Raw genomic sequence first — 24,841 nt, 5'->3', positions numbered from 1 at the left:
TCTATCACAGTCTGTGCTGCGCACCCCTCTCTATCAGTCTGTGCTGCGCACCCCTCTCTATCACAGACTGTGCTGTGCACCCCTCTCTATCACAGACTGTGCTGCGCACCCCTCTCTATCGCAGACTGTGCTATGTGTCCTTCTCTCTTACAGTCTGTGCTGTACACCCCTCTCTATCACAGACTGTGCTGCGCACCCCTCTCTATCACAGACTGTGCTATGTGTCCTTCTCTATTACAGTCTGTGCTGCGCACCCCTCTCTATCACAGTCTGTGCTGCGCACCCCTCTTTATCGCAGTCTGTGCTGCGCACCCCTCTCTATCACAGACTGTGCTGCGCACCCCTCTCTATCACAGACTGTGCTGTGCACCCCTCTCTATCACAGACTGTGCTATGTGTCCTTCTCTCTTACAGTCTGTGCTGTGCACCCCTCTCTATCACACAGACTGTGCTGCGCACCCCTCTCTATCTTACAGACTGTGGTGTGCACCCCTCTCTATCACAGACTGTGCTATGCACCCCTCTCTATCACACAGACTGTGCTATGCACCCCTCTCTATCACACAGACTGTGCTGCGCACCCCTCTCTATCCCACAGACTGTGGTGTGCACCCCTCTCTATCACAGACTGTGCTATGCACCCCTCTCTATCACACAGACTGTGCTATGCACCCCTCTCTATCACACAGTCTGTGCTGTGCACCCCTCTCTATCACACAGACTGTGCTGTGCTCCCCTCTCTATCACACAGACTGTGCTGTGCACCCCTCTCTATCCATCCCACAGACTGTGCTGCGCACCCCTCTCTATCCCACAGACTGTGCTGTGCACCCCTCTCTATCACACAGACTGTGCTGTGCACCCCTCTCCGTGGGGTCCCATCTGTGGTCAGTGCAGGTACAATGTATCTGTACATCATGGAGTCTCAGAAGACAAAAGGGGCTTCTGTATTACATGGCTGATTTGTGTCAGGGTGCATTCACACATTCCTTTGCATTGCATTTCGCAGGGGGGGCACGGCTTCCCCAATCACATATGCATATCCAGCGCCTACAAAACACTGGGTACTTGCTACCAATTGCTTATGTTTCAAAGGAAATGCATATGTGATCAGACCAAGCCCAGACTCAGACTGTGCTATGTGTCCTTCTCTCTTACAGTCTGTGCTGTGCACCCCTCTCTATCACAGACTGTGCTGTGCACCCCTCTCTATCACAGACTGTGCTGTGCACCCCTCTCTATCACAGACTGTGCTGTGCACCCCTCTCTATCACAGACTGTGCTGTGCACCCCTCTCTATCACACAGACTGTACTGTGCACCCCTCTCTATCACAGACTGTACTGTGCACCCCTCTCTATCACAGACTGTGCTGTACACTCCTCTCTATCACAGACTGTACTGTGCACCCCTCTCTATCACAGACTGTGCTGTGCACCCCTCTCTATCACACAGACTGTACTGTGCACCCCTCTCTATCACAGACTGTGCTGTGCACCCCTCTCTATCACAGTCTGTGCTGTGCACCCCTCTCTATCACAGTCTGTGCTGCGCACCCCTCTCTATCACAGACTGTGCTGTACACTCCTCTCTATCACAGACTGTACTGTGCACCCCTCTCTATCACAGACTGTGCTGTGCACCCCTCTCTATCACACAGACTGTACTGTGCACCCCTCTCTATCACAGACTGTGCTGTACACTCCTCTCTATCACAGACTGTGCTGCGCCCCCCCCCCTCTATCACAGACTGTGCTGTACACCCCTCTCTATCACAGTCTGTGCTGTGCACCCCTCTCTATCACACAGACTGTGCTGTGCACCCCTCTCTATCACACAGACTGTGCTGTGCACCCCTCTCTATCACAGTCTGTGCTGTGCACCCCTCTCTATCACAGTCTGTGCTGTGCACCCCTCTCTATCACAGTCTGTGCTGTGCACCCCTCTCTATCACAGTCTGTGCTGCGCACCCCTCTCTATCACAGACTGTGCTGTACACTCCTCTCTATCACAGACTGTACTGTGCACCCCTCTCTATTACAGACTGTGCTGTGCACCCCTCTCTATCACACAGACTGTGCTGTGCACCCCTCTCTATCACAGACTGTGCTGTACACTCCTCTCTATCACAGACTGTGCTGCGCCCCCCCCTCTATCACAGACTGTGCTGTACACCCCTCTCTATCAGTCTGTGCTGCGCACCCCTCTCTATCACAGACTGTGCTGCGCACCCCTCTCTATCACAGACTGTGCTGTGTACCCCTCTCTATCACAGACTGTGCTATGCACCCCTCTCTATCACAGACTGTGCTGTACACCCCTCTCTATCACAGACTGTGCTGTGCACCCCTCTCTATCACAGACTGTGCTATGTGTCCTTCTCTCTTAGGGCGCGTTCACACGTTGCGCTTTGGTCGCGTTTTCATTGCGTTTGAAACGCATATACAACAGCTGATGAGAGGTGATTTGCCTAATTACATTAACGTTTACGTTTGTAAACGCAATGTTAACGCATGCGTTAACAAAACGCATGCGTTAACATCGCGTTTATGATGCGTTTTGTAAATGGAAATGTTAACAGTGATGTAATAAGGCAAATCACCTCTCCTCAGCTGTTGTATATGCGTTTCAAACGCAATGAAAACGCAGGTCAAAACGCAACGTGTGAACGCGCCCTTACAGTCTGTGCTGCGCACCCCTCTCTATCCCACAGACTGTGGTGTGCACCCCTCTCTATCACAGACTGTGCTATGCACCCCTCTCTATCACACAGACTGTGCTATGCACCCCTCTCTATCACACAGACTGTGCTATGCACCCCTCTCTATCACAGTCTGTGCAGTGCACCCCTCTCTATCACACAGACTGTGCTGCGCACCCCTCTCTATCCCACAGACTGTGCTGCGCACCCCTCTCTATCCCACAGACTGTGCTGCGCACCCCTCTCTATCCCACAGACTGTGCTGCGCACCCCTCTCTATCCCACAGACTGTGCTGCGCACCCCTCTCTATCCCACAGACTGTGCTGCGCACCCCTCTCTATCCCACAGACTGTGCTGCGCACCCCTCTCTATCCCACAGACTGTGCTGCGCACCCCTCTCTATCCCACAGACTGTGCTGCGCACCCCTCTCTATCCCACAGACTGTGCTGCGCACCCCTCTCTATCCCACAGACTGTGCTGTGCACCCCTCTCTATCCCAAAGACTGTGCTGTGCACCCCTCTCTATCACACAGACTGTGCTGTGCACCCCTCTCTATCCCACACTGTGCTGTGCACCCCTATCACACAGACTGTGCTGTGCACCCCTCTCTATCACACAGACTGTGCTGTGCACCCCTCTCTATCACACAGACTGTGCTGCGCACCCCTATCACACAGATTGTGCTGTGCTCCCCTCTCTATCACACAGACTGTGCTGTGCACCCCTCTCTATCACACAGACTGTGCTATGCACCCCCCTCTCTATCACACAGATTGTGCTGTGCTCCCCTCTCTATCACACAGACTGTGCTGTGCTCCCCTCTCTATCACACAGACTGTGCTGCGCACCCCTCTCTATCACACAGACTGTGCTGTGCACCCCTCTCCCTTACAAGCTGTCCCCTATACACCCCTCTTTATCACACAGTCTGCCCCTGTTTACCCTTCACTCTCACACACACAGCTCTGAGTCCCCTCCCCCAGTGTTATCTCCCACTATTAGGAGGAGGCTCGGCCACTATGTGACCCCACCCTCCACAGTACCAGGAAGTTCTGTTAATGTGACTATCATAGCCATGGTAGAAGTTGTCCTACAGTTCAGGTGAGTCCTGCCTCTCATGTAGGCACCACAAGTCCCAGCATGTCCTGTGCTCTGTGGACCGCCTGCCCTTCAGCTATAAGCTGAAATGAACAGGTCCTGCAGTGCTCTGGGCATGGAGTGCCCTCTACAGGGCTAGTGTGGTATTATAAGACTGGTTACACCTCCGTTATCTCTCCTGTATGTCTTCTAGCCCTGCTCTGCCACATCCTTGTTATCACTGGTCTCTCTCTTTCTATTCTTAGCCCAGTCCCCCTGCCCCCACTGGCTGCCAGCCAATCCCTCACCCCCTGCCCCCACTGACTGCCAGTCCATCCCTCACCCCCCTGCCCCCACTGGCTGCCAGCCAATCCCTCACCCCCTGCCCCCACTGACTGCCAGTCCATCCCTCACCCCCCTGCCCCCACTGGCTGCCAGCCAATCCCTCACCCCCTGCCCCCACTGGCTGCCAGCCAATCCCTCACCCCCTGCCCCCACTGGCCGCCAGTCCATCCTTCACCCCCTTGTCCCCACTGGCTGCCAGTCCATCCCTCACCCCCCTGCCCCCACTGGCTGCCAGTCCATCCCTTTGTTACAGACCGATGTAAATCTTTACTTTCCCAGGACTCTGCTCCACTGTTATCCTCATACTTTATACTTGAGGCTTTTATTGTTGCACTGTGTGAACATGGCTCATGTCTGTATGTGACAAGTGAAACTAACTCGTATCATTTCTCACTTGTAGTTGCTAACTTTGCTAGACGGTGATGACTGAGAAGATAGTAAATCTCATCTGGGAAATAGCCCACCTGCTGACCAGAGAGGTGAGGCTTTCATCCTTAGACTGTAAGCTCTTTTATCAGGGCCCTCACTAATATCTGATTATGTTAACACCCTTTTATGTCTTGTTTCTGTATGTACCCTATGACCTTTACAGCGCTGCGGAAATAAGACAAATAAAGCTTTGTTATTATGTCACAGAAGCTGCAGTGTGTGGTGCAGGGAGGAGAGAAGAAGCTGCAGTGTGTGGTGCAGGGAGGAGAGAAGAAGCTGCAGTGTGCGGTGCAGGGAGGAGAGGAGAAGCTGCAGTGTGCGGCGCAGGGAGGAGAGAAGAAGCTGCAGTGTGCGGTGCAGGGAGGAGAGGAGAAGCTGCAGTGTGCGGTGCAGGGAGGAGAGGAGAAGCTGCAGTGTGCGGCGCAGGGAGGAGAGAAGAAGCTGCAGTGTGCGGCGCAGGGAGGAGAGATGAAGCTGCAGTGTGTGGCGCAGGGAGGAGAGAAGAAGCTGCAGTGTGCGGCGCAGGGAGGAGAGAAGAGGCTGCAGTGTGCGGCGCAGGGAGGAGAGAAGAAGCTGCAGTGTGCGGCGCAGGGAGGAGAGGAGAAGCTGCAGTGTGCGGTGCAGGGAGGAGAGAAGAGGCTGCAGTGTGCGGCGCAGGGAGGAGAGGAGAAGCTGCAGTGTGCGGCGCAGGGAGGAGAGAAGAGGCTGCAGTGTGCGGCGCAGGGAGGAGAGGAGAAGCTGCAGTGTGCGGCGCAGGGAGGAGAGGAGAAGCTGCAGTGTGCGGCGCAGGGAGGAGAGAAGAACCTGCAGTGTGCGGTGCAGGGAGGAAAGAAGAAGCTGCAGTGTGCGGCGCAGGGAGGAGAGGAGAAGCTGCAGTGTGCGGTGCAGGGAGGAGAGGAGAAGCTGCAGTGTGCGGTGCAGAGAGGAGAGGGGAAGCTGCAGTGTGCGGTGCAGGGAGGAGAGGAAAAGGTGCAGTGTGTGGTGCAGGGAGGAGAGGAGAAGCTGCAGTGTGCGGTGCAGGGAGGAGAGAAGAAGCTGCAGTGTGTGGTGCAGGGAGGAGAGGAGAAGCTGCAGTGTGCGGTGCAGAGAGGAGAGGGGAAGCTGCAGTGTGCGGTGCAGGGAGGAGAGGAAAAGGTGCAGTGTGCGGCGCAGGGAGGAGAGGAGAAGCTGCAGTGTGCGGCGCAGGGAGGAGAGGAGAAGCTGCAGTGTGCAGGGCAGGGAGGAGAGAAGAAGCTGCGGTGTGCAGGGCAGGGAGGAGAGGAGAAACTGCAGTGTGCTGCAGGGAGGAGAGAAGAAGCTGCAGTGTGCTGCAGGGCAGTTAAGTGTAGCAAGATAAGGAGCGGATTTATTTGTCTGCTCATGGTGTCTCCAGTATTACTGTATTATTGTCCACTTTGGAGTCTCTATTTATTATCTGTTCTGGGGTCTCCACTATTATTGTTTATAACCAAAATCCACTTATTTACCGCGAAGTGCCAACATTGCATTTTAAGCAGTAACTTATTGCTACCTGTTCTTCCACATCTTTTAATCGTATCGGCACCTGAGGCCACTAATACGGTTCAAAGGAGGGCACATTCAGACTATCATTGTAGCTTCTCACCGTGGTCTCTCTGTACAGTAAGAATGGTTGGTCCAGTAGGATGACCTCCAAAGATAATGCAGTTCTATCAACACCTCACTTTTCCCGCAGTTCCAAACAGCCAATGAAGTGTCGTTTTAAAATACAGCTGATTGTAGCATCTCTTAAATTGCCTGGGACAGCAGGTCCTGTTTGGTGAGCTCTGTCTTGGGGCCAATGGCCTGAGTGCCCACAGAAAGGGCTCTGAGTGCCACCTCTGGCACCCATGCCATAGGTTTGCCACCACTGATCGTGGGTATTGGTTACTGATGCGCCCCATTGAAATTGAGCAGTATGACTATGTGGCCCTAGGACCAATACATGTTGTTCAGCCCTGGCCTAAATCCTAAGATCAGGAATAGAACAGACATTTGAAGGGTACCTGTTATTATGGGAGTCATTTTTACCTGTTGAAATAAAGTTTTATAAAGCAGTGCAATTCTTCAGAATGCAGATGAAGGCATTTTTAAATTCAATATGGCATAGGCAATTGGAACCTATCATCTGGTGAAAATGACCTACCTGATGACTGGTTCACTTTAAAGGACATGTCGGCCAGGTTGGAAGATGCACATCTATGCGATCTGCCGGCACAGAAACTATGACGTCATAGTTTGTGTGTCAGCAGATTGCATAGGGATGAATCTGTTGGCCCGGCTGGGAACCCAAAGTGCTGTGGAGAGAAGAGAACTCGGGGTCAGCAACGGCGGGTGAGTACTAACTTTATTTTGATATGGGGCACTCTGGTGGACATATTATTAATGGGGGCACTCTGCTTGACATTATACTAATGGGGGCACTCTGCTGGACATTATACTAATGGGGGCACTCTGCTGGACATTATACTAATGGGGGCACTCTGCTGGACATTATACTAATGGGGGCACTCTGCTGGACATTATACTAATGGGGGCACTTTGCTGGACATTATACATACGGGGGCACTCTGCTGGACATTAATGAGGTAACTCTGCTGGACATTATACTAATGGGGGCACTCTGCTGGACATTATACTAATGGGGGCACTCTGCTGGACATTATACTAATGGGGGCACTCTGCTGGACATTATACTAATGGGGGCACTCTGCTGGACATTATACTAATGGGGGCACTCTGCTGGACATTATACTAATGGGGGCACTCTGCTGGACATTATACTAATGGGGGCACTCTGCTGGACATTATACTAATGGGGGCACTCTGCTGGACATTATACTAATGGGGGCACTCTGCTGGACATTATACTAATGGGGGCACTCTGCTGGATACTTTATTCATGATGGGAGACTAAATTTTATTAGAGAGAAGGGTCTGCATTTCCCCCTGAGGCTTATACTGAAGTCAATACTACTTTTCCAGTTTTTTTGTGGTAAAATTAGGCCTATATTTGGCCTATACAGGCGGTCCTCTACTTAAGAACACCTGACATACGACACCTAGTTACAAACGGACCTCTGGATGTTGGTAATTTCCTGTACTTTAGCCTTAGGCTACAATAATCAGCTATAACAGTTATCACAGGCGTCTGTAATGAAGCTTTAGTGTTAATCCTGGTTCTTATGACAACACAACATTTTTAAAATCCAATTGTCACAGAGACCAAAAAAATTTTGTCTGGAGCTACAAAAATAAAATATACAGTTCCGACTTACATAGAAACTCAACTTAAGAACAAACCTACAGAACCTATCCTGTATGTAACCCGGGGACTGCCTGTATTCGAGTATATACGTCTTTTGTGGAGTCCATTTTATCATGACATCCGAAATCATGAAAAATGCCAGTCACTGGAGTCTGACTCAACAGCCCTGCCGTGGAAAATGGAGAACTTGTTAACATATTTAAAATAATTACAGTAAGTGGTTATTAGCATAATTAAGAGCAACCAAAGTATTTCCATCTTATACTATCATAATGTCATACACAGGATTATACCATAGTGAAGAAGAAATCTGATGTGAAGGCCATCATGGAGCCTCCACCTCCATCACTGATAACTGAGAGGAACATGGAGCAGAAGATACTGGAGCTCACACACAAGATCCTGGAGCTGCTGAGCGGAGAGGTGAGCGCTGCAGGGAATGCTGGGACATTATACAAGGGGTGATGTGTCTGGGTGATGACTGTATCATTGTGGGTGTCAGGTCCCTATAAGGTGTCAGGATGTCAGCGTCTATTTCTCCATGGAGGAGTGGGACTACATAGAGGGACACAAGGACCAGTACAAGGACGTCATGATGGCAGACACAGCCACAAGTTACACAAGTGGCTTAAAGATGGAGAAGAACAGGACTCCTCTGACCACGCTTATCCTCCACCTCACCTTGGATGTCTTTGCTTGGCTCACTGGGGAGGTAAGACACCGTACGGATGGCCTGCATGGAATAGCAAATGCCACAAAATAAGATTTCTTCATCAGTGTCTTCTTTAAGAGGTTTATGGGTTAAACACAATGGCCTCAGGTGAGCTCTATTCACAAGACTCATATTATAAAGGGAGAGAGTCATACCGGTTAAACTTCGGAAATACAGGCGGTCCCCTACTTAAGAACACCCAACTTACAGACGACCCCTAGTTACAAACGGACCTCTGGAGGTTGGTAATTTCCTGTACTTTAGCCTTTGGCTACAATGATCAGCTGTAACAGTTATCACAGGTGTCTGCAATTAAGATTTATTATTAATCCTGGTTCTTATGACAACCCAACATGTTTAAAATCCAATTGTCCCAAAGAACAAAATAATTTTTGTCTGGGGTTACAATAATAAAATATACAGTTCCGACTTGCATACAAATTCAACTTAAGAACAAACCTACAGAACCTATCCTGTATGTAACCCGGGGACTGCCTGTATTGAGGGATGGCAGAAAGGTTTTGAGCCTGATAAAAATAGAGAGGCTTCCCAGTATCCGAATGTAGAGTTATCGGTTTTATACCAACTTCCCCAGTCATCCCCTATCCACAGGCAGTGGGGTCATGTGAAGCTGCCGGGCCCCAGAGCTAAATGTGTGCCAGACTTCTCTATTTTTAACACACAGCAATACATCATTTTGGAAAAGAGTAGTAAAATTGGGAAGTCAAACAGACAAAGAAGGAGGAGGAAATTGAGCCCAATCACAAAGCCGCAGCCCAAGTCACTGACACCTGAGAGGGAGAACCATCAGAAGATCCTGGAGATCACACACAAGATCCTGGAGCTGCTGAGCGGAGAGGTGAGTGCTGCAGGGAATGCTGGGACATTATACAAGGGGTGATGTGTCTGGGTGATGACTGTATCATTGTGGGTGTCAGGTCCCTATAAGGTGTCAGGATGTCAGCGTCTATTTCTCCCTGGAGGAGTGGGACTACATAGAAGAACACAAGGACCAGTACAAGGACCTCATCATGGAGGAGCACCAGGACCTTGTGTCACCAAAGAAAGGTAAGTTAATACATGAAACTAGTTATTATTTGTAAACTTACGGACATTTATAAAGCGTAAGGATTATTTTAATTTAACTTTTTGCGATGCAAGGGGTGTATGGAGATGTCTCACGGGCATATAGCAGAAAACACCCCAGATCAGTGCTGGCATGGAACGCAGGTGTTTACCCAGGATTCATAAGCCGGCTGCCGCCATGTCGGCTTGGATGGGAGGAAGGTGGTCTGGTACAAAGACGGACAGTAGTGGATTATAACATAGACAGTTATGGGCGGTAGCCTTGGGGCCCAGTCCTTCTAGGGGACCCATGGCTGTCCAAATCACCTTTTGAATTGAGAAGGACCTTAACCCATGAAATCCTCATACATCAGCTCCTGCTCTCAGTACACAAGAGCCTTTTCAGGACCATTGAAGGTCCTAGTACCAGATGTAGGAAGTGTTTTCCAGACTTGTAGGAGCTATAATGTTCATATTCTCCCACGGCAGTCCGCCCCTGCTCCAGGACGTGTCATTAGGAAGGATCTGTCACAGCCTGTGTATCACAAGCCGTGACAGATCACCTCCAATAATATCTTCTACTGTAGCATTGCAGTACTGTATATGTCAGTAGTGACCATACCACCCAGGGTTAACATACTCTATGGCAGTGGTGGCGAACCTATGGCACGGGTGCCAGAAGTGGCACTCAAAGCCATTTCTGTGGGCACTCAGGCTGTCGCCCCAGGACAGAGTTCACCAGAAAGGAACAAATCCACCAAATCTTCCTGCAGTCCCAGGCAACTTTAGAGATGCTGCTCTCAGAACTATTTTTAAGCAACACTTCATTGGCTGTTTGGAACTGCGGGAACAGTGAGAAGGTGTGGACAGGCCTGCAAAATCTTTTTGAGGTTCCCCTGCTGGGCCCTTCATCATTATTTCTCTACAGAGAGACCCTGGAGAGAAGCTACAATGAGAGTCTGAATTTGCCTTCTTTCTTTCAATTGTATTGGTTGCCGGGGCTGATACGATTGAAAGATGTGGAAGAACAAGAAGCGATACGTTACTGCCATTAAATGTCATGTTGGCACTTCACAGTAAATAAGTGGATTTTGGTGGTAGCTTGGGCACTCTGTCTCTAAAAGGTTCACCATCACTGCTCTATGGGGTCTAGAAATGTAGTAAAAACAAATGTTAAAAGAAAAAAGAAATAATAACCCCTAAAAGTTCAAATCACCCCCTTTCCCTAGATCTGATATCTAACTGATATCACTGGGGCAGATTTACTTACCCGGTCCGTTCGAGATCCAGCGGCGCGTTCTCTGCGGTGGATTCGGGTCCGGCCGGGATTCACTAAGGCAGTTCCTCCGCCGACCACCAGGTGGCGCTGCTGCGCTGAAGTTCCCCGGAGGCGCGCTGGAATGCCCTGAGATTCACCGGCCTATACCTGGTGAAGGTAAGTGTAATTTTCGCGACACATTTTTTGTCTTAAATGCGGCGGTTTTTCCGAATCCGTCGGGTTTTCGTTCGGCCACGCCCCCCGATTTCCGTCGCGTGCATGCCGGCGCCGATGTGCCACAATCCGATCGTGCGCGCCAAATTCCCAGGGCAATTCAGGTACAATCGGTGCAAATCGGAAATATTCGGGTAACACGTCGGGAAAACGTGAATCGGGCCCTTAGTAAATGACCACCACTGTGTCCAAAAATCACAATTTATCAAAGTATAAAAATGGTTATTCCCGGCAGTAAACCCTTTGATGGAAAATTGCGCCCAAATGTCCGAAAAGCCACTTTTTCACCATTTTGCACCATACAATGTTATAAAAAGGTTGTACAGTCCCCAAAATGGTAGCAAAGAAAACATCATCACATCCTGTAGAAACTGACCCCCGCACATAGGTCCGTACTCCTTAATATGAAATTAACGTCAGAATTTGGCAGAATTCGTTTTTGTAGAAAAGGTTTTAATTATTAAAAAATGTATTGCAACATATAAAAAAATTATATAGATTGGGATCGCCGTGATTGCACCGACCCAACGAATAAAGGAGAGGTTTAATTTGGAGCGCACAGTGAAAGCAGTAAGAACAGCCCTCAAAAATATGGTGCAAATTCTTTTTTTTTTTACAATTTTACTGCATTTTGATTTTTTTTTTCTGGTTTCCCAGTATAGGGCATGTCATCATCATGGAGCTGGTGGATGTTAGAAACTTTACGCACCTCAACCTTCCCTTTCAGATTCTCCAAAGATGCTCCATAGGGTTTAGGTTGGGAGATGCTTGGCAAGTCCAGCACCTTTTTAGTTGGCTTAGCAAAGCAATGGCTGTTTTGGAGTTGTGTTTGGAGTCGTTATTCTGTTTTCTCCAGTGACTACTAGTGAGTTAAGATGAGCGGACCTGAACTTCCTGTTCGGGTCCGGGGTTCATATGTGCCCCGCACAACCTGAACAAATTGCTGAAAAGCCCCTTGGACAATTATAGCCATGGCTAGTAGCTAGGGGCGTAAATTTCCCGGATTGGTTGATCAGACACCAATCTGGCACAATGGGGCAGATTTACTTACCCGGCCCATTCGCGATCCAGCGGCGCGTTCTATGCACAGTATTCGGGTCCGGACGGGATTTATGAAGGCAGTTCCTCCACCGTCCACCAGGTGGCGCTTCTGCGCTGAAAATCCTCTGAACGCGCCGGAATACACCGAGCTGGACCAGGTGAAGGTAAGCGCTTCCCAAGCGACACATTTTCGGTTTTTAAATGCGGCCGTTTTTCCGAATACGTCGGGTTTTTGTTCGGCCACGCCCCCCGATTTCCGTCGTGCGCATGCCGGCGCCGATGCGCCACAATCCGATCGTGTGCGCCAAAATCCCGGGGCAATTCAGGTACAATCGGCGCAAATCGGAAATATTCGGGTAACACGTCGGGAAAACGCGAATCGGGCCCTTAGTAAATGACCCCCAATAAATGACGCACCCGAACCCAGAACCCGAAGTTGGGGACCGCTCATCTCAGCTCACTATTTCACTGGAGAAAACAGAATGACGACTCCAAACATACCTCCAAAACGGCGATTGCCTTGCTAAAGAAACTGGAAGGCGCTGCACTGACCAAGCATCTCCTGATTTAAACCCTATGGAGCATCTTTAGGGAATCTAAAATGGAAGGTTTAGGAGCGCAAGGTTTCCAACATCTACCAGTTTCATGATGTTGACATGGAGGAGGAAGAGGAGTCCAGTGGCTGTAACCTGTGACGCTCTAATAGACTTTATGGGACACATTTACTAAGGTCCTTGTGCAAGTTTTCAGTCTTTCAGACTTTGCATGTTCTTTCATGTGCAAACTGTATTTAAGAAGTGTCCGTGACACAAATTTCGGGACTGAAGGGGCGTTCCGCTCAGTAGGACCACGTGCCAGATTCAACATGCAAAGTCTGACAGAATTGTGTCACATGCCCCATGTTAAAGGTGCACCAAAAAAAAGTTGGTGTAATCTGTCAGAGCAGTGCAGGGGGTGCCAGATTCACGAGGAATGGGTGCCACAAATCCTGAATCTGGCGCCCCCTGCATACTTCACATGCAAACTGCACACAGTACAGACTGCACTGCTCTTAGTTAAAGGGAACCTGTCACCAGGAGACCCATTTTTAGCACTCCCCCAGTCCGCACAGAGCATAGTACATACACTGCCAAAGTGTTTTTGTTTAAAAAATAGGTTTTACAGAAAAAAAGATATGTTATATAGTACCTTGCAATGCCATGTGCTGTGTGACTAGGCACACGTCACCTGGGAGTGGCTGGAAAGGAGCAGTTTCCCCCCCCACCCACCCTTGGGAAACTGCTCCTCCTTTTCAAATATATGAATAACTCCCCTTACTCAGGATTGGCTGTAGAGGATCAGTGGGCGTTGCATATACTTGAAAAGGACACATGGAGGAGCATTTTCCCAAGGGTGGGGAGGGAAACTGCTCCTTTCCAGCCAATCCCAGGGGACGAGTGCCTAGTCACACAGCACATGGTATTAAAAGGTACAATATAACATATCTTTTTTTTCTATAAAACCTATTTTTTATACAAAAACACTTTGGCAGTGTATGCACTATGCTCTGTGGGGACTGGGGGGAGTGCTAAAAATGGGTCTCCTGGTGACAGGTTCCCTTTAATGTGCCCCAGTGTGTCTCACCGCCCTGTGTCTGAGCTATGCGGACACTCTGCAATTCTTCTATACCTGCCCTGCTGCGGACATGTGCATGGAGCCGTACACTGTGAAGTGTGCACGGACTACTTTACTTTCTATCAAACTATCATATCTTGGGAAAAGATAGACTAAAATACTTTGAAAAATGTGATTGGTGTACTCACTTTTGTGAGATACTGTAAATCTTATTGCTGTGGTTGTTGTAACTAAAGTACATTCTTTTTTCTCCACTAGATGGTCCTAAAAATGTGATAACCAAAAAATCTCAAAGAATCAACAAAATGTTTTCATGTCCAACATGTGGAAAGTCTTTTAAGCACAACTCCAAACTTCAAAGACACCGGCTTATCCACACTGGGTCAAAACCATACCTGTGTCCTGAATGCCCCAAAACCTTTATTTGCAAGGCTGACCTTGGCCGACATCACATAGTCCACACAGGAGTGAAGGCGTTCACTTGTCCTGAATGTGGTAAAAGTTTTGGTCTTGAGTGGAACCTTATTAAACACCAGAAAACTCACATTCAGGAGAAAACCTATAAAAGTTCTCGAGACACTAAAAGTTCTGGCACTATGGCTGCCCTTCAGAAGATTCGCCGTGGAGACTATCGATTCTCTTGCAGTGAATGCGGAAAATGTTTTTCAAATAAATCACATCTTGCTGGTCACCAGAGAGTTCACACCGGAGAAAGGCCGTACTTATGTGTGGAATGCGGGAAGACTTTTGTTCACAAATTTCACCTTGATAGACACTTTAAAATCCACACGGGTGAAAGGTTGTATTCTTGTAAGGACTGTAGTAAAACCTTCATCTCTAAGTCAGGACTTGGTGCACATCGTGGAGTCCACAGCAGCAACAATTTACCTCAGTGCTCGGAATGTCACAAGAGGTTCCGCACACACGAGAATCTTGTGGAACATCAGACAATCCACACTGGAGAAAAATCTTCATTCTGTCATGATTGTGGGACGTCTTTTAGGACCAAATCGAAGCTTTCTGCGCACAGAAGAACCTTTTCAAATTTGTGTTCTTCTCCATGTGGAAAGTCGTTAAATGGGAAGAAACGGCTTGCCGTCCGTCAGAAAACACACACAATGGATAAGCTTCATTCCTGCTCAGAGGTCCTCACGTCTTTGTTTACACAGGGCGCCCTGAAGAACCATTATAGACTGCACATGGGTGAGAAGCCTTATAGCTGCTCTGAGTGTGACAAGAGCTTTGATACTAAGAGTCTCCTGAAGAACCATCATAGAGTTCACACCGGGGAGAAGCCTTATGGCTGCTCCGAGTGTCACAAGAGCTTTGCTACAAAGAGTCTCCTGAAGAACCATCATAGAGTTCACATGGGTGAGAAGCCTTATAGCTGCTCCGAGTGTGACAAGAGCTTTGCTACAAAGAGTGGCCTGAAGAACCATCATAGAGTTCACATGGGTGAGAAGCCTTATAGCTGCTCCGAGTGTGACAAGAGCTTTGCTACAAAGAGTGGCCTGAAGAACCATCATAGAGTTCACATGGGTGAGAAGCCTTATAGCTGCTCCGAGTGTGGCCAGAGCTTTGCTACAAAGAGTGGCCTGAAGAACCATCATAGACTGCACGTGGGTGAGAAGCCTTATAGCTGCTCCGAGTGTGACAAGAGCTTCGATACTAAGGGTCTCCTGAAGAACCATCATAGAGTTCACACCGGGGAGAAGCCTTATAGCTGCTCTGAGTGTGACAAGAGCTTTGCTACAAAGAGTGGCCTGAAGAGACATGAAAATGTTCACATAATTTAGCCGCCGTAATAATCATTCTCTAAAGCATTGCTTGGTAGTGTGAGGCATGATGCATACCTCATGTTGTAACATCAGTGGGTCATGAGATCTACTAGATGCTTAGTTTGACAGAGCCAATCAGAGGAGGGGAGAATAGTGTGAATATTATATATATATATATATTTATATATATATATATTTCCCATAGGTTATGGATATTATGCATTAAAACTTACCATTCAAATTGAACTAACGGATTGACTTCAATGGCCGACTTTCACAAATCCTAAGAAATGCATTTAGTCTATATAGTCATTATGGAACCCATAGTGGGGGAAATTTAAAAGCAAGAGATCACTTATATTTTTGAGAGGAGAGGAAGCATGGAGAAGTATTAGCAGTTCAGGGGAAAAGGAGATGGAGAAGATACAGCAGGAAGATGAATAAAATAAACTAATAGAGGTCAGATAGCGATAAGAGAAACCATAATATAAGGTTCCTTGGTTTTCTTGTGGGAAAAGAAAGATGCTTTCCAGCATACAAGTCGTGATTAATTCCCCACTCCTGATTTCTAGGTGTTTTTTCTGATCTCTGTGTTCTGGTATTCTGACCTTCTGTCTGTATTCAGTGCTTCTGCCTTGGGATTATGTACTGCGTTTGCTTTCTTAGCTGTGACCCTTCTCTGGAGACTACTTTTCTGTGTTTTCATGCCTTGCACTTTAGTGCAAAAAGGAAACGTCGACTAGTTGTCTCTTACTGCTTAGGGTAAAGTGAGGCAATCAAGAAGTGACAGATGGGATGGGGATATAGTCTTAGAGCCCAATGTCTCTGTCTGTGTAATCTGTCTGGACCCTGCATTACATTACATTATTAATAGTATCATAGTAAAAAGGTCAGTAAAACACATCATATAATACCAAAAAAGATATATAGGGCAAAAAAGTACTCAATTACATATTGCTCATAATCACTAAGTAGTGAAAAATATTAGGTAAACTTTATTATTAAATATGGCCATCAAAAAACATTAAAAACATAAATTAAAATTCCACAGAGACAAGAGTGTGGCAATGGTCAACAGTATTTTAGACACATCACAAGCATTATCCAATGCATATCGATCAAAACAGATAACAGTGTATTCAATTTTGGTTATAATCAGTATATTACCCACCCGGGTGTTGCATAATACCAAAATTTGTCAGCCACTAAGTTAATGACCACCGCCACAGCACCCCGACGCACGTTTCGCCGTCGCTTCCTCCAGGGGGTGTGTGCTGTGGTGCGGCAGCTGCCCGGACTAAGTACCAAACTTTGTGGGTCAGATGGTGTATTAGAGCCAATGAGGTTGTGAATTACCTGATAACCAGGTGAGCGGCAGGTGTCCATCGGCGCATCGCCGTGGTCAGCATGCTCCCAGACAGGGGGCGGGACCGGGTTCCGGAAGACGCATGGCGCCCACTTCGTGTGCGTCATCGTGAGCCGGAAGTCCGGAGCCACCGCCAAGTCTGGCGCACGCGCGCCACTTCGATGCGCGCCACTGCGCCATTTTAAGTATGGGCAAAAGTATGGGCTGATCCATTAATAGTTGTAAGTCAGGATTTATACCTGAACTTAAACACATATTATAATGGGTAAAACCAGGATTTAACTGGTTCATAACAAATAGCGCCGCATCCTAAATGAGGGGTACAAAGGGTTAAATTATACTACATAGTACATTAAGAGTATAAAAGACATATGTTGCAAATAACATGTGCTAAAGTGTATAGTGTGCTATAAATAAAGTGCTGGAATGATGAAATATCTAAAGTGCAATAGTGCATTATATGAAAGGGAATGGTATGCCAGTGAAAAAAACTGGGTCCATAAAAAGATTGTAAGAACCGGTTGCGCCGAATAAATGTGAAGGCCTTATGTGATGACTCGGTGAAGGGGATGTGGGAGTGCCATATGTGTCCGTGACGTGTGTGTACGTATAAATGGTAAACACTAATTTAAAAAGGGGGAAGTGCCTTTAATGGAATAGAGTGCTGTGGTGCCTAAGTGCTATTGACATAATGCAGTGAGAAGTGACAGTGTGAAAGACAAAGCAGAAGATGTGCATAATTAGGTACAAAGCGTGAACTAGGTGCCAAGAGACCACAATACCACAAAATAAAAAGTGTCTAAACCTGTGAGATGTGCACTAATTTATCACTAGGTGACCCCCATAACCATAGGGAATACAAAAATAGCATAACAGTTGGGGTTAATGTACAAAATTACTATCAGAGTAATAACTCTATAAAAATTGACGTGCCTCCATAGGATAAAGGAGGAGAAGAGAACACCCCAAAAAGGAAGCGATGCACATAAAAATATAGTTACACCACATAAGTCATAAATGGGCCCACCTCAATTATGTTCTTTAAAGGGTATATTATGACAAAGAGTCAAAGAAACATAAAGGTAAATACCCATTATATGCATTTGGATGACCTCAAATAAAGATTACACATACACCATGATATTACCAAAAGGTAGATCCGAGCAGCAGACCACTGAAATACAATATAGAGTATAAAAGCAAAAATTATAAACCTGTTAAAAATTATCGACCAGAAGCCATTATCAAATGAATGGAGAGAAAGAAAGTTTCTCATTTAGTCCTTGGGGAGATGTTGTGGCCAGCTTGACAATCCATTTAAGTTCAATCCTCTCCAATTTCTTGAAGGTATTTCCGCCTCGTCCCCCTAGGATGATTTTATCTATGCCATATACCCGCAGGTCACGCCACCTGCAGTCATGGCTTTCTAGGAAATGTCTGGGAATTGGTTTCAACTTCATTATTTGTTCTTGATCCGTAGAGAGGAGTTTGGAGGCTGCTCTAATGTCCTTCATATGTTCCTGAATCCGGACCCTTAATTCTCGCGTAGTCATGCCCATGTACTTCAAACCACAAGGGCAACACGCGACGTAAACTACACCAGTGGAGCTGCAATTTATAAAATGTACAATATTAAAATCACATCTACCCTCAGAGTCCTGGAAAGTTTTTGTTTTGACAATCTGGGGGCATACTTTGCAGTGTCCACAAGGATAAGAACCCCAATCCGGGCCTTTTGATCCGAAAATGTAATTCTTAGACTTGGGGGGTGCATAGTGGCTCCTCACCAACATATTACCAAATCCAAATCATCTGATCGCAGAACCCTATTTACTCAGAAACCAAGATGTGCAAAAGAGAATAAGGTAAGGATCATTACACCTTATAACTCTCAATGGAGGGAGATGTGTATGATCTTTGAGCGGTTTTGGCCCATACTCCAATCGGATCCAGAAATTAAAAAACACATTACCAATACACCACAGGTGGTCTCAAAGCGGGCGGACACCATTGGTAATATGTTGGTGAGGAGCCACTATGCACCCCCCAAGTCTAAGAATTACATTTTCGGATCAAAAGGCCCGGATTGGGGTTCTTATCCTTGTGGACACTGCAAAGTATGCCCCCAGATTGTCAAAACAAAAACTTTCCCGGACTCTGAGGGTAGATGTGATTTTAATATTGTACATTTTATAAATTGCAGCTCCACTGGTGTAGTTTACGTCGCGTGTTGCCCTTGTGGTTTGAAGTACATGGGCATGACTACGCGAGAATTAAGGGTCCGGATTCAGGAACATATGAAGGACATTAGAGCAGCCTCCAAACTCCTCTCTACGGATCAAGAACAAATAATGAAGTTGAAACCAATTCCCAGACATTTCCTAGAAAGCCATGACTGCAGGTGGCGTGACCTGCGGGTATATGGCATAGATAAAATCATCCTAGGGGGACGAGGCGGAAATACCTTCAAGAAATTGGAGAGGATTGAACTTAAATGGATTGTCAAGCTGGCCACAACATCTCCCCAAGGACTAAATGAGAAACTTTCTTTCTCTCCATTCATTTGATAATGGCTTCTGGTCGATAATTTTTAACAGGTTTATAATTTTTGCTTTTATACTCTATATTGTATTTCAGTGGTCTGCTGCTCGGATCTACCTTTTGGTAATATCATGGTGTATGTGTAATCTTTATTTGAGGTCATCCAAATGCATATAATGGGTATTTACCTTTATGTTTCTTTGACTCTTTGTCATAATATACCCTTTAAAGAACATAATTGAGGTGGGCCCATTTATGACTTATGTGGTGTAACTATATTTTTATGTGCATCGCTTCCTTTTTGGGGTGTTCTCTTCTCCTCCTTTATCCTATGGAGGCACGTCAATTTTTATAGAGTTATTACTCTGATAGTAATTTTGTACATTAACCCCAACTGTTATGCTATTTTTGTATTCCCTATGGTTATGGGGGTCACCTAGTGATAAATTAGTGCACATCTCACAGGTTTAGACACTTTTTATTTTGTGGTATTGTGGTCTCTTGGCACCTAGTTCACGCTTTGTACCTAATTATGCACATCTTCTGCTTTGTCTTTCACACTGTCACTTCTCACTGCATTATGTCAATAGCACTTAGGCACCACAGCACTCTATTCCATTAAAGGCACTTCCCCCTTTTTAAATTAGTGTTTACCATTTATACGTACACACACGTCACGGACACATATGGCACTCCCACATCCCCTTCACCGAGTCATCACATAAGGCCTTCACATTTATTCGGCGCAACCGGTTCTTACAATCTTTTTATGGACCCAGTTTTTTTCACTGGCATACCATTCCCTTTCATATAATGCACTATTGCACTTTAGATATTTCATCATTCCAGCACTTTATTTATAGCACACTATACACTTTAGCACATGTTATTTGCAACATATGTCTTTTATACTCTTAATGTACTATGTAGTATAATTTAACCCTTTGTACCCCTCATTTAGGATGCGGCGCTATTTGTTATGAACCAGTTAAATCCTGGTTTTACCCATTATAATATGTATTTAAGTTCAGGTATAAATCCTGACTTACAACTATTAATGGATCAGCCCATACTTAAAATGGCGCAGTGGCGCGCATCGAAGTGGCGCGCGTGCGCCAGACTTGGCGGTGGCTCCGGACTTCCGGCTCACGATGACGCACACGAAGTGGGCGCCATGCGTCTTCCGGAACCCGGTCCCGCCCCCTGTCTGGGAGCATGCTGACCACGGCGATGCGCCGATGGACACCTGCCGCTCACCTGGTTATCAGGTAATTCACAACCTCATTGGCTCTAATACACCATCTGACCCACAAAGTTTGGTACTTAGTCCGGGCAGCTGCCGCACCACAGCACACACCCCCTGGAGGAAGCGACGGCGAAACGTGCGTCGGGGTGCTGTGGCGGTGGTCATTAACTTAGTGGCTGACAAATTTTGGTATTATGCAACACCCGGGTGGGTAATATACTGATTATAACCAAAATTGAATACACTGTTATCTGTTTTGATCGATATGCATTGGATAATGCTTGTGATGTGTCTAAAATACTGTTGACTATTGCCACACTCTTGTCTCTGTGGAATTTTAATTTATGTTTTTAATGTTTTTTGATGGCCATATTTAATAATAAAGTTTACCTAATATTTTTCACTACTTAGTGATTATGAGCAATATGTAATTGAGTACTTTTTTGCCCTATATATCTTTTTTGGTATTATATGCTTTTGTATTGGTAATAGGAGTAGTATACCTAGTTTTGGGTTTATCTTGTTTTTTAGTATTCTCAGTAAAACACATCAGTCCATCAAGTCCAAACTATTCATTATATTGCGTTGATCCAGAAGAGCGCAAAAATCAAGGCCAATTGGCCCAAAGCAGGGGAAAATTCCTTCCTTCACCATAATATGGCAGTCAGAATAACTCCCTGGATCAACAGAAACACAATTATTATTGTAGTTACTGTATATGCTTGAGTATAAGCCAAGGCCTACTTTTAGCACAAAAAACTGGGAAAACATATTGGGGCACATTTACTTACCCGGTCCAGTCGCAATCCAGCGTCGCGTTCTCCGACGAATATTCGTGTCTGCCGGGATTCACCAAGGTCCGTGCGCCCGATATCCACCAGGTGTCGCTGCTGCGCCAAGTCCACCGGAGTTCACCTATTTCTCTTCAGTGCATGTAAGTGCGTGTGAAGCGACACAAATTCTTTTTTAGAAACCCACATTTTTTCCAAATCCATCGGGTTTTCCAAGGGCAACGCCCCACCCCCCCCACCACGATTTCTGTCGTGCGTAAGCCGGCGCCGATGCGACACAATCCGATCGCATGTGCCAAAAACCCGGAGCAATACGGCGCAAAACGGTAATATTAGGGAAACCTGGCGATTCGGCCCCTAAGTAAATGAGCCCCATTGACTCCAGTATATGCCTATGGTAGGAAATGCAGAGAATACAATTTAATTAAATGAGCAGCAGATCTCCTCTTATCAACAAAATGGCCAGCAGAGCCCCGCTCAGTAGTAAAATGGCGAGCAGCGCCCCCTCGGTAGTAAAATGGCCAGCAGCTCCTCTTCCCCTCCCAGCTTTTACTTCTCATGGCTGTCGGGGTAGTTCTGTCTGTGCGGGCAGTTACATCTAAGCTCTCTGCCTGCAGATCACATATGCCAGACCAATGCAAGAAAGAAGAAGACGAGATAATAGAGAAGCTGCAGGAAGCCCCAGGGGTAAATACAAAGTTTATTATTTATATTTATATTGAAGGGAATTTAGCTCAAACGATGGGGTCGGCAATGACAAAGCTTTCTCAGTCAGTAGGTTTAAGGTCCAAACTGTACATTTATTTTGCAAACATCCAGCAGCAGACAAAAGTGGGGTATTATATGTTGCTGAGTTGCTTTATGGGGTATTATTTGGGTCGATAGGGGGTTGGCCATAGGAAGGGGCATTATACTATGTTTTGCGGTGGGGCAATGGGATTGGTTTAGGAATAAAGGAAGGGGCTTTTTGTCAATCCCACCCTTGAGAAACATGTGACCTTTTCAAATACAGTATATGAATAACTCCCAACACTCGGGATTGGCTATAGAAGAGCAGGGGGCGTCGCTAAGCCTAGTAATGGGCGTTTTCATATATTTGAAAAGGTCACATGGAGAAGCTGTTTCCCAAGGGTGGGGTGGGGGACTGCTCCTTTCCAGCCCCTCCCAGTTGGCAACTGCCTAGTCACACAGCAGATGCTAATGAAAGGTACAATATAACATATCTTTTTTTCTGTAAAACCTATTTTTAATACAAAAACACTTTTGCAGTGTATGCACTATGCTCTGTGGGGACTGGGGGAGTGCTAAAAATGGGTCTCCTGGTGACAGGTTCCCTTTAAAGAAGGGGAGGAAAAAAAAGAAAACGCTAAATCAAAAAAGGGTATCAACGGGAAGGGGTTAAAACATAATAAAACCTTTAAGGGTACATTCACGTGATGCATCTTGTTTGCGTTTACAATGCGTTTTGTAACACATTACAACAGCTAAGGAGAGGTGATTTGCCTAATTACATTACTGTTCACATTTGCGTTTACAAACCCCATCGTAAAAACATGTGTTAACGCACGTGTTAATGTGATAAGGCATATCCCCTCTCCTCAGATGTTGTATTGTGTTAAAAAATGCAATGAAAACTTAACCAAAAAGCACAGTGTGACTGCACCATAAGCGTGATGCCACACATGGCGTTTTGAACCCGTTCTTGGTCCGTTTTTAAGCAGTCCGTCCAAAAACACATGTTAAAAAACGCATCCGTTTTTGACCAGTTTTAATTAAGATAATTAGTAAAACCTGTCAAAAACGCATGTTTTTTAACGGACTGCTTAAAAACGGACCAAAAATGGGTTCAAAACGCCATGTGTGGCATCACCCTTAGGACGGCGGCACACGTGGCGTTTTGAACTCGTTTTTAAGCAGTCCATTAAAAAACACATGCGTTTTTGAAAAAACGCCTGTGTTTTCACCCGTTTTAGTTAAGATAATTAGTAAAGCCAGTCAAAAACACATGCGTTTTTTAACGGACTGCTTAAAAACGGTCCAAAAACGGGTTCAAAACACCACGTGTGCCGCCGGCCTTAGTATCTCTATAATCGTACCATCCAAAAAACAAGTGAAAGTCCAAAAACACGAACCACTTGCAAATGGCATAAATGCGTTTTTTCTTCCCAGTACACAGCATGAAATACTAAATACTGTCACTAGGAAGTAGAATTTGTTGCACCATAAGCCCCATAACGCACTAGTGACAGGGAAATAAAATTGTTACAGCTTGTAGAGGGCATTTAGGATTAAAAAAAAAAAACCCTGAGAAATAGTCAGGGGATGAAGGAGGAAAACAGGGGAGGAGATAAGGGGTTAATACTGCAGACAAGGCTCAGGGAAGTAGCGCCCTGTACACACAGTGATGCGTCAGATGGGGAGACGCACACCGCTACATGCTGGTCACAGGACCAAGTGTCTCCTGCGAGACCTTCTGTCTTCACATTGAACTTAGATAAACACGAAAGCAACACAATTTAATCAATATATTATAATGTTTGAATTAGGAGACTACGCCGAGCATGCGCGCTACAGCCGTACGACAGAGCGGCCATATTGGTATTGGGCAGAACCTCTCTTGCGCTTGGTCTTTGTCACGTGGTACGCGAGGAGCGGAATAATTAAAGCTGCGCGTCTTCTGGTCTCCTAGGCGACCGCAGAGAGTCACGTGGTGCACAGGGAACGGAAGTTTTTATGCAGCTGGAAGGAGGATTACTTCCGGAGTGACGTGCAGCGGCTCAGTGAGTGCTCAGTGTGAATTGTCACTTATGTGATTCCAACTATGTTCTCCATTGCGTCCGGTCTCTTCCATAGAGAGTCATTGTATAGTCAGTGACACCAGTACTGTGCACGGCTGTGCTATAGAGAGTCATTGTATAGTCAGTGACACCAGTAATGTGCAGGGCTGTGCTATGGAGAGTCATTGTATAGTCAGTGACACCAGTAATGTGCAGCGCTGTGCTATAGAGAGTCATTGTATAGTCAGTGACACCAGTAATGTGCAGGGCTGTGCTATGGAGAGTCATTGTATAGTCAGTGACACCAGTAATGTGCAGGGCTGTGCTATGGAGAGTCATTGTATAGTCAGTGACACCAGTAATGTGCAGGGCAGTGCTGTAGAGAGTCATTGTATGGTCAGTGACACCAGTAATGTGCAGGGCTGTGCTATGGAGAGTCATTGTATAGTCAGTGACACCAGTAATGTGCAGCGCTGTGCTATGGAGAGTCATTGTATAGTCAGTGACACCAGTAATGTGCAGCGCTGTGCTATAGAGAGTCATTGTATAGTCAGTGACACCAGTAATGTGCAGGGCTGTGCTATGGAGAGTCATTGTAT

The 24,841-nt window shown here is 46.5% G+C and overlaps 1 protein-coding gene across 1 annotated transcript in view; it reads left to right on the top strand.

Annotated features, from left to right (window-relative positions):
- LOC140106456 (uncharacterized) overlaps positions 1-24,841 on the top strand; it is a 73,106-nt gene that overhangs the window by 5,078 nt on the left and 43,187 nt on the right. Inside the window, exons 2-10 of the mRNA XM_072130902.1 lie at positions 4,526-4,604; positions 8,105-8,242; positions 8,322-8,531; positions 9,217-9,390; positions 9,470-9,599; positions 14,002-15,538; positions 19,091-19,304; positions 19,525-19,551; positions 24,132-24,245. Coding sequence (XP_071987003.1) covers positions 4,548-4,604; positions 8,105-8,242; positions 8,322-8,531; positions 9,217-9,390; positions 9,470-9,599; positions 14,002-15,538; positions 19,091-19,304; positions 19,525-19,551; positions 24,132-24,245 — 2,601 coding nt within the window. The 5' untranslated portion in view covers positions 4,526-4,547. The remainder of the gene's footprint in view (positions 1-4,525; positions 4,605-8,104; positions 8,243-8,321; positions 8,532-9,216; positions 9,391-9,469; positions 9,600-14,001; positions 15,539-19,090; positions 19,305-19,524; positions 19,552-24,131; positions 24,246-24,841) is intronic.

This window comes from Engystomops pustulosus, chromosome 11, assembly GCF_040894005.1.
Source record: "Engystomops pustulosus chromosome 11, aEngPut4.maternal, whole genome shotgun sequence".
Classification (NCBI taxonomy): Eukaryota; Metazoa; Chordata; class Amphibia; order Anura; family Leptodactylidae; genus Engystomops; species Engystomops pustulosus.
Note: the sequence above shows the minus strand (reverse complement) of the source record. Positions and strands in the feature narration are given on the sequence as shown.